Raw genomic sequence first — 10804 nt, forward strand, 5'->3', positions numbered from 1 at the left:
TTTGAAGGATCTACAAAGGTATTTGTCAAGTACTTTGTTACTGTCAAAATCGGAGGAAGGCAAACAACTACTGATCTACTTAGCGGTCTTGCGGTATGTGTTCTTTTAGTCCACGAGGATGAAGGTACACAATCTCCTATTTATTACGTTAGTAAAATTTTAACTGGAGTAGAAACTCGCAACCCACATTTGAAAAAATTGGCCTTAGCCCTCATAGTCGTAGCTCGAAAGCTAAGGCGTTATTTCCAATGTCACCCGATAGATGTGCTGACCACTTTTCTGCTGCGGAGTATTCTTCATAAACCTGAACTCAAGTAGGCTGGCCAAATGGGCCGTCGAAATGAGAAAATTTGACATAGAATATAAACTTAGGACTACAATTAAGTCACAGGTTTTGGCTGACTTTGTGGCCGATTTCAGTCCGGGACTTTTACCTCTGGCTACCAAAGAAGCAGTAATGGCGTCGAAATCGACATATGGAGTTTGGACCTTGTTCATGGACGGAGCTTCCAATGTGACAGGGTCTGAGCTCGGCATAGTGTTAACCACGCCCTCGGGAAAAACTCTAAGGCAGGTCATAAGAATGTTGGGGGCTGGGGGATGTGCAGGTGCAAAGGTTTGTCTGCATCTGCGAGCTCGTAGATGCGGGAAGTGGAGCGTAGAAGCGAAGATTAGTTTGGACTTGGGTTTCCACAGTAGCGGGAGTTGTTGCACAGGTGCGCATGCACAAAAGCGCATGTTTGACCGTAGAAGCAGAAGTGGACTAGGAGGTCTGGGGCCACAGATGCAGCCATCTCTCCGCAGAAGCAGGATAGTAGATGCGGTTAAGTGATCATATGTGAGGAATCACCGGCAGAAGGTTTAAATAGAAGGGTTTCGTGATTTCTCTCATTTTGGACTTTGCAAGCTCGGCTAGTGGTGATTTTTGAGAGGGGTTTCACTAGATTTCAAAAGGTAAGCAACTTTTGATCGTTTCTATTCATTAATGTTGAATACCCATTGATTTTCCCACCTAGATTATGTGTTTTTGAAGTGAAATTTGGGGGATTTTGGACTAGGGATTGGAGAGTAAGATTTGGTAATTTGAGGGTCGATTTGTGGTCGGAATTGGATAATTTTAGTATGATCAGACTCGTTATAGAATAGATGTTCGGATTTTTGTGAATTTTGTTGGGTTCCGAAGCGTGGGCTCGGGGTTGACTTTTTGAATTTGGTTAAAGAACTTATCTTTATCGTAGGGGATCAATTCCTATAGATTATATTGATTATATTAAGTTGTTTGTGACCATATTTGAGTCATTCGGAGGCCGATTCGCGAGGCAAGGGTTTGTTGGAGCATCGAGTTGCGCACTTTGAGGTAAGTAATACCTCTAAACTTGATACAGAGGGTACGAATCCCTGAAATACGTGTTATGTGGTTGGTATTGAGGTGACGAACATGTTAGGTGACAGGCGTGTGGGCGTGCACCGTGGTAATTATGACTCTATTATTTCTATGGTGTTGTGCAATTATCTAATTTTGTAATTCCTACGTGTTACAATAATTGAGTTGTGATCCATGTTAGAAATCATGTTTATGCTATGTGCTCATTCTATTGGGACCCACTAAGGTCATTTCTGCTGTCGAGTTATTTTCTTAAGTTGCAATAATGTGCTCACTCATATTTATTCATTGCATATCATATCTTGATCTCTGTTATCATTTATTGTTACATCATGTTATTATTGCTTGGGCTGATTGGCATGAGATTTGTGAGCCCAAGAGACTGGAGATATTGATGACCGAGTTGGGACTTGAGAGCCAGATTGTGAGTGATATTTATGGGATAGGGCTGCACGACGCAACAGTTATTTGTAGGGTCGGGATGCACGTCGCAACAAGCTTTGTTGACTTATATTATGGGATTGGGCTGCACGCCGCAGCATTCCATGTTGGCTTATATTAGTGCCCGGGCAGGATCTGCCCTTCCGGAGTCTGACATACCAGCAGTGAGTGCAAGTACCGTACAGTCTGAGTGATTGAGTGTGATAAGCGAAAGTGTGAGATAGGCAGAGTGAGTACTCTGAGAGTGCGAGTTCCTGGGGATATTGCTGTGATGCATTACATTTGACATGCATATTTGACATGTATGCATAGAGATGTAACATTCCTCATGCTAGCTGTACTTGGAATATTTATCAGTGTTGAACTTAAATTGTTGAACTCGAAAGCACGTCTACATTTATGTATTATGTACGAACTGATTATGGAAATTTCTATGAATTATTGTTGTCATTATCTTGTTATACCTGTGTTGTCACTATTTGATTTGAATTGTATCTTTCTGAGCTCGTTACTGCTTTCGGCTCAAGGTTAGCCCTGTTACTTATTGAGTACATTGGGTCGGTTATACTCATACTACACTTTGCACCTCATGTGCAGATCCAGGTACATCTGGACACGACGGTTGCTAAATTTGGTGCAGTATCTACTCGGAGACTATTGAGGTAGCTGTTATGACACCCACAAACCTCGACTCTCCTTCTTTTCAGTTTATTCAATACTGTTCTATTTTTTCAAATAGTTGTATTAGGGATTTAGACTGTGTTGGTATTTAGTACCTCATGATCTCGGTGACACTAGAATTTTGGGTTTTGTTGTTGTTGAGTTGCAATTGTTTTATCAGTTATTTATGAGATTTTTCTGCTATTGAACTTGTTAAAAATCATATTTTTAATCCAAATGCGTAATTACTATATGATTGTCGGCTTGCCTAGTAATGTGATAGGCACCATCATGACAGGTTGGGATTTGGGTCGTGACAGGTGCGGATCACGCCCGATATTAACTGCGGATCGTGTTTGACTGGGAAAAAGGGAAGAAAAAGATTTTTACGTCATTTAGACTTGTACTAGGGTTAAAACTGCTCTACTATATAAAGGGGAGAACCTTTTCATTTTTTGGGTCATTATTGGTACGCATATCATAGCAATAATGATTACTTTTGTCTCTTAGCAATTGTTCAAGTGTTCTTCAGCTATTATCTCATTCAACTGAAACCGAGCGCCCTCCCGCGGGCTCGATTGGAACCAGTTTCTAGCATTCGAACCTAACGTCAGGCTTAGTTTTCTCAACACATTTGGTTTAATTGTTTGCTTTCTTTTAATTCGATTATTTGCTGTTTCTTTGATCATTCGTGTTAAGTTAAATCATGTATCCTTTACACCGCATACCCTCTAGGACAAAGATAAAGTTTAGAATTGCATCTACCATCTATTAATTACTCTCTTCTTCCTCCGGTAGTTTGACTGGGCACAAAGCTAAGAAAAAAAAGAAAGATTGTCTTTTGGAACTTGTGACTCGAAGAAGTCATGAGATTTTAAAACTATGTCATCAATTTGAGAAGTTTAAATTAAATTATTTTCAATGAAATATATTATTACGTTTAGAAGACTAATAAGGAAATACTACATAATGGATGGAGTACTTATATTGTTTAATCACCTTTAACTCCGTAAATGCTTAAAAATTGATTAATATAATTACTTTCATTAAATCAGGTGCCGACATATGATAGCAACAGCAAGTACGCCAACGATATTCAAGTCACTTTGGTTTGAGGAGAAGTTATTAATTCCATAGAAATGTAGAATCACATTGTTATAGTATGTTTTAGTTCAGAAGTATAAATTTGTATTATTTGCAATTATTTACCGTGCTCAACTGCTTGAAAGTTAAGATGTTTTGATAATAGTAATACAGTGGAATACTTCAAAAATAATGGCCAATTCACGTAGCGTGGTGGAGAAGAAAACCTAAAACTTATAGTATACGAATCAACTCTATAGACACTTCAGTATTTCTATATGCAGAATCCGTTAAACTCGGATACTTCATATGCATATGGAATAAGTCTACTTGTCATACCAATCATGCAAAATACAATTAAGATCCGGTATTGTTTCTCTATTTGCTGCTGTAGACATCGAAATTTTAAGGGATCTAGCCAGATTCTAAATTAAAGATACTACAGGACTCTTGAAATTTTAGGAGTATATTAGGGTTTCTTGGAAGTTACTCTACCCTAACCCTAAATTAAAGCTATAAAAAGGGTCACATATTCCCTTTGAATAGGCATCTCAAAAATGGAGATCATCTCGAAAATCCCATAAACTCACGGGATATTCACAAGAGATCAAGAAGTGGCCGGATAATTCTTGATAATCAAATAATTCAAGAAGATCCACAACATACTTCATGGATATCAAATAAATCCATGAAAGCCCGTATCATCCTACGTTCGAGAAATACGCTGCTCCAGCCATCGAACCACGGAGATAAATAGGAGAGAAGAATCAAGGGAACAAACAGAATTGTACCCGCATCATTTTATCAATAAAATTATGTTTCTTCATATTTATATTGTGGTTGCAATTTATTTTTGTATCATATATAATTTATTGCAAACAAATTGGCACGCCCGGTGGGACCAGTTCTGCCCTTCATCTCTTTCTCCTGTAAATCGAAAACTACAAGATTCAAAATCAACTATATTGTGATGGACTTCAGAAAGAGCAATGGTGTTCTAAGTAAGGACGTTATTGCAGCCACATCTGCCGATCTCTATTATATTGGCCCGATCACTCGGCGCATGTTCAAGAGCAGTTGCTGGAACGGTTGCCCAAAGAATTTAAGTTCTTTGTTTAAAGGCGAGAAAAAAAGTATTACATCAAGTCTCGTCTTTGAGGTCCGGCAAGCTTCCCCTCGACAAACCTTGAAGTAGGGGGCATTTGTAGACATCGAAATTTTAAGGGATCAAGCCAAATCCTAAATTAAAGATACTACAAAACTCTTGAAATCCTAGGAGTCTATTAGGGTTTCTTGGAAGTTACTCTACCCTAACCCTAAATCAAAGCTATAAAAAGGGTCACATATTCCCTTTGAATAGGCATCTCAAAAATGGAGATCATAAACTCACGGGATATTCGCAAGAGATCAAGAAGTGGCCGGATAATTCTTGATAATCAAATAATTCAAGAAGATCCACAACATACTTCATGGATATCAAATAAATCCATGAAAGCCCGTATCATCCTATGTTCGAGAAATACGCTGCTCCAGCCATCGAATCACGGAGATAAATAGGAGAGAAGAATCAAGGGAACAAGCAGAATTGTACCCGCATCATTTTATCAATAAAATTATGTTTCTTCATATTTATATTGTGGTTGCAATTTATTTTTGTATCACATATAATTTGTTGCAAACAGCTGCTAATGCTTAAATTAAAAATAGCCGACATATGTATAATATGTACATAACTGTATATAATCAGTGTATAATCCATGTATACATGGGTGAATTAAGGTATCAGATTCATCTGAATCTAGTACTTTTAACTGAGAGTATAAGTTTGTGTAAAAATCTACTGTAATTGTAACAAAACAATGAGATATGAACTCATAACTTTAAAAATATAACGGGCTCAACGTTAAGGACCTTAGGGTTGAATCTATAAACCTTAAATCTTGGATCCATCTCTATATGCGTACTGGCTAAGAAATAAAATATGGCCGCTATTTTTGTAAAGATCCTTAATTATCTGCATTGGTTACTTACATTATGAGTACGTATACTGTGGTTCATTGTGTTTCAGTATGTTGTAGTTGGGCAATTTCCTACTTTTATTTACTTGAGATGTGTAGGCTGGAAAGTTTCTAACAATTAATTATAGGCTACGTTGTTAGAGAATACAAAATACCAAGCTGAGGTTATATTATATATTTTGTTCTTTTGACAGAATCAGACTGAGGTGTAAGGAGCCTTAGTGGTTTTTAATCTTTAGTCTTCTTTCATGTCAGCAGGAAATTAAAGCACATAACTTTCCTTCATCATTGTATTGGGTGATACCCTTTTTTTTTGCTTGAGCCCGACCGGGTTGGGTTCGGTCCGGGGCAAGTCGGGGCCATCGAACCCGACCTGGATGCAAGGTAGAACGACGGCCACGTCTACAACCGAGGTCAAGTCATTTCGAGACCGTTGCAGAGCTTGATATGAGTCACCACCGGATGGAGAAACACACAAGGTCGGAAGCCGGACTCGTAACGGATAACCAAGCGTCGCCGGATATCTCGCCCAAACGTGATTTTCTCAACCACTCCAGGCCATTAAGGCGTAATTACAGGGATCCACGATGTAATTGATTTACCTACCTTATTTTTACCCTTAATCAGAATGTATAAAAGGGGAGAAGACCCCATAAAGAGGGCATCGGAAATCATCACACTACAGTACCATCTCTCTCAATTCTTGTACGCTATCAAGCACAATTGTTCTAAGCGATATTATATTCTGCGATTATTTACTTTAACAGCAATTGTTGAGTCTTTATCTTTTATTTTCCTCAATCTAAACCTTTTGTATCTTTTAGTTCACGGATCCTTAAAACCCCATATAAATTCAATTGTTACCCGGATTCCAGGGTAAACAGTTTGGCGCCCACCGTGGGGCTAAGGATATTAGTGAGCTCTTTGATACTCTTTCTTGACGCATCACAATACACTGGTTCTTTGCAAAAGAGTCCATCTTACATTCAAATTACCAACTCATAGAATGGCACAATCAATCAACAACGAACTTGAACAGCAGACAGGAAACAATGGAATGCCCGGGCTCGAAAACCTGATAGATGCCGATTCCCGGATGGCGCACTCAACACTGATCAGGCCTCCGGATCATCACATAGCGTCCGGGGAGAGGACGATTCGAGGGCCCAGGCAGTCGGCGAAGAGACTATCAACCTTAAAATGATTTTTGACATGCTGCAAGCCCAGCAATCGGCTATAGCTCAGCTCCAGAGCCGGGTCCAGGAGCCTGTCAGGGCCGAGGAGGCTCCCGTGAAGCTGCAATCATCAATCCGACCTCAGNCAGTTCGTTGGGAGCAAGGTATCAAGATTCTTCGAGGATAACAAGATCAAGAGGGTATTGTCAACCCCGTACCATCCCACCGGAAACGGGCAGGCTGAGTCGACCAACAAGACCATCGTTCAGAACCTAAAGAAAAGGTTACAAGACGCAAAAGGAAAATGGAGAGAAATGCTGCCCGAAATCCTATGGGCCTACCGGACAACCGAAAGGACTAGTACCGGTGCCACTCCTTTCTCTTTGGTTTACGGAGCCGAGGCCTTGATCCCAGTCGAGGTGGGCGAACCCAGCGCTAGATTCCGGTATGCAACCGAGGTTACCAACCAAGAAGCAATGCTCACCAGCTTGGATCTTTTAGACGAAAGGAGAGAGGCCGCACTAGTTAGGATGGCAGCTCAGAAACAAAAGATCGAGAGATATTATAACCGAAGGGCTCGTCTTCGACACTTCAATATAGGGGACTTGGTACTAAGAAAGGTCACCCTCAACACTCGAGACCCTAATGAAGGGAAATTAGGACCGAACTGGGAAGGCCCTTACACCATTTTGAAGGTAACCGGAAAGGGTTCGTACAAGTTAGGAACGATGGATGGGAAAGAACTACCCAATAACTGGAATATAGGCCACTTGAAGAGATACTACTGCTAAAGGTAAGTCTTCTTTCTTCTTCGCTTCCATAAATTTTTTGGAGACTTGTCCGATCCTAACCCGCGCAGGTCGATGATCGGTCGCTAAGATAAGTTCGGACATCGGAGAGATTGAAAGCACGAGCTGCACTCTTTTTTCCTTCGACCGTTTTTGTCCCAACTCGGGTTTTTCGGCAAGGTTTTTAACGAGGCAGCAAGAACATCGTGCTACTATAAAGGTATCCAAGGGTAAATCATTGTATACTAGATCGCCCTCCGAAGAAGGCGAAGGTCAATAAGAATAAATGTAAGGGTCAAACGGCCAAAGCGAGCCGTGCCCAACTAACCTGACCTAATCCGCTCGGATCAGTATGATGTATTAACTATTACTGCAATAGCAAAGACTATCTGATGCATATTCACATCATAACCTAAAAGATTTTGTTCGACTCTTCGGTATGCTTTCAAGTCCGATCACATAAGACCTCCTCGAGGCACATTTGAGCATAAGACCTCCTCGAGGCACATTTGAACATAAGACCTCCTCGAGGCACATTCGAACATAAGACCTCCTCGAGGCACCTTTGAACATAAGACCTCCTCGAGGCACAATTGAACATAAGACCTCCTCGAGGCATATTCGATCTCATATTCGATCACATAAGACCTGCTTTAGGCTCATAAGACCTCAATGAGGCAACACTTAAACTATAAGACCTCAAGAAGGCAAGTCCAAGCTCATAAGACCTTAATAAGGCGACGCATAAAACTGAAAGACCTCAGAGGTGAGTTCGAAATTCGTAAGGCCTCGATAAGGCATTGTTTTGACCATAAGTCCTCGAGAAGGCGGGTCCAAATTCATAAAATCTCAAAAAAGAGGTAATACCGGCTTCATCATCGACTTCACTAAAAGGCGAAGTATACTCGAACTTGTAAGACCTTAAGAAAAAGGCGTAAAATCGATACAAACCCTGAAGGTCAAATTGTGCCCGAGTCCGAACCCACTCACTCGGGGACTGCTTCGAAGAAACCTAAGGGTTAGACTTCACCCGAGTCCGAACCCACTCACTCGGGGACTGCTTCGAAGAAACCTAAGGGTTAGAGTTCACCCGAGCTCGAACCCACTCACTCGGGGACTGCTTCGAAGAAACCTAAGGGTTAGACTTCACCCGAGCTCGAATCAACTCACTCGGGGACTGCCTTGAGAAAACCCAAAGGTCGAAGTTCACCTGAGTTCGAATACATTCACTCGGAGACTATTTCGAAAAATATAAAGGACTACCATCGTTCCAAAAAGATAAAAGGCAAAGTAATAACAAGATTGAAAAAAGGAGCAATAAATGGCAAAGGGCAGTGTTGCATAAAAAAGCTCGCTACCGGAGCAATTACATAAGAGGGGAAAAACAAAACAAAGCCTAGCCTATTCCCGGAGTCAATCGGAGCCATCCTCGAATTCTTCGGGGAACGTCGCCCTTCTCGAAGCGTCCTCAGCTTCGGCGGCTTTGGCGACGTCCGATGCAAGATCGAAACCGCGACGTTGGAGTTCAGTAAGAACTTCAAGCCGGGCCTGACACTTCGCATATTCGGCTAACATTCTTGACTGCTGGTTGGCCGCATCAGCATCGGCCCTATATTGGGCCACCATATCGTTGGCAGTCTCCTCGGCCTGAGAAACTTTAGCCTCAGCTTCCCGAAATCGGTTGGTCCATAGCTCAATTTCAAGGACTCGAGCCTCATTGGCCAACGTCAAGTCCGCAACCTCTTCCCGAAGGGAAGTCTTCTCCGACTCCAACTGTTGCACCCGGGCTTCCAGTTCGGCTTTGTTCTCATTAAGTTCGGCTCTGCTCTCGTCAAGCTCGGCCTTAACCCGATTAAGCTCGGCTTGCACCCCCCTTAGCTTACAACCGAGCTCTTTCTTTGCTTCCTCCAGCCGGATAGCACAGGACGCGTGCTCTTTATTCAAAAGGTCCAATCCGGTCCGGCTTTCTAGCAGCTTCTCTTCAAGGACCCGGCGCCCCTCTCGCTCCGCCTCCATTTTGTCCTTGATTCGGAGGAACATCGAGTGATATAGCACCGATGCCTGCAAAGGAAAAGTCTAAAGAGTCAGTAATGGGTCGCAAGGCGAAAATATTAGAAATAAAGGAAGAAGCAAATACCTTGAGCTGCGCCTGCTGGGCTTCGTTGAAAAGGCATGTCCAATCTACAGCCTCGGTCGCAGCCCGGTCTTCCTCCGTCATCAGGTGATGAAGATAGCTTGCAACCCCGACCGGGGGCCCCAGAGCCCGGACGTCTTTGGGGATAGCAAAAGTTACTATCCTGTTACAGTCCGGGTCCAGGCTCGGAGCTGGAAACCTATCAACAAGCTTGTTGACGGCCGAAGTCCCACTTGATTCGGCCTGAAGGTCTTTCCGGGGGATTTCGAGCCCGAAAGTGTTGGCGGAGGGTACCCCATCAAAAAAGGTCTCGAAGCTACCTCCCATCATCGGGATGTCGTCCGGCAGCTGCCCCCAAGTCGAGGAAGATGGGGGGGACGTAACCGGGTGATCGGTACCCGGGGATGCCCGCGCAGGGGCCGAGGGTTCACTAGCATCCTCAACCCTCGCGTCCTCGGGAGGAGCCTCAACTGGATCGACCACCGGCTCAGGGTCCGGTCGAATGGATCGGTGGCGGACGAGCTCCGGCTGCTCCTCATCGTCATCCTCTTTGTCATCCTCTTCCTCGGAGGACAAGACGATTTGGCTTTTTGGTTTGCGGGCGGCCCTTTTTGTCCGCTTAGCCTTCCTTTGAGGCTCGTCCGTACCGGACTCCCCGGGCCTTTTATTTTCTCCCGGAACCGGAAGGGGGCATAGTATTGAAGACCTCATCTCCGCGTCCTTGGGCAAGCCTGCAAAACACGAGGGTTATGATGCATTCCCGATATACAGGAAAAAATGCGCTACCGGTCAAAAAGAAGGCTTACCATGGTTTTTCGCCTCCCACCGACCTTTGGAGATTTCCTTCCAGTTTCGCTCCGAATATGGCCGCTGGGCCACTATCTTGTTTACCCAGCCGGCCAGATCCTTGACGGCAGCTGGAGTTTGGGTCACCGCTGCACAAGAAAAGGGGGTTTCAGGAAGAAGTTGAGGAAAACACACTCTAAAAGATGAACAGTGAGAAAATACTTACGTTTGAGGTTCCACCTCTCCGGAAATGGCATGCAATCGGCCGGAATCAGGTCGGACGTCCTGATCCGGACAAACCTGCTCATCCAGCCTCGATCTTTGTCTTCATCGAT

General features: G+C 43.1%; 1 protein-coding gene across 1 annotated transcript; it reads right to left on the minus strand.

The window, feature by feature from the left end:
* Window positions 1938-10524, minus strand: LOC109226204. Its single transcript, XM_019390999.1, has 4 exons — window positions 10490-10524; window positions 9687-10414; window positions 9429-9610; window positions 1938-2091 (listed from the first exon to the last, which is right to left on the minus strand). The coding sequence occupies exons 2-4, from the start codon at window positions 10392-10394 to the stop codon at window positions 1938-1940; spliced, it is 1044 nt and encodes a 347-aa protein (XP_019246544.1). The 5' UTR covers window positions 10395-10414; window positions 10490-10524.

This window comes from Nicotiana attenuata, chromosome 5, assembly GCF_001879085.1.
Source record: "Nicotiana attenuata strain UT chromosome 5, NIATTr2, whole genome shotgun sequence".
NCBI lineage: Eukaryota > Viridiplantae > Streptophyta > Magnoliopsida > Solanales > Solanaceae > Nicotiana > Nicotiana attenuata.

What these genes read in the sequence shown, in the direction of transcription:
- LOC109226204 (XM_019390999.1), bottom strand. Translation starts at nt 10,394, where the DNA reads ATGAGGTCTTCAATACTATGCCCCCTTCCGGTTCCGGGAGAAAATAAA. An exon ending in CCCAGCAGGCGCAGCTCAAG is followed by an intron (nt 9,611 to 9,686) that starts GTATTTGCTTCT and finishes TTTCCTTTGCAG; the next exon opens with GCATCGGTGCTATATCACTC. An exon ending in AAGAAAGAGCTCGGTTGTAA is followed by an intron (nt 2,092 to 9,428) that starts GCTAAGGGGGGT and finishes AATGCATCACAG; the next exon opens with CAATATCCCCAGGAACTCGC.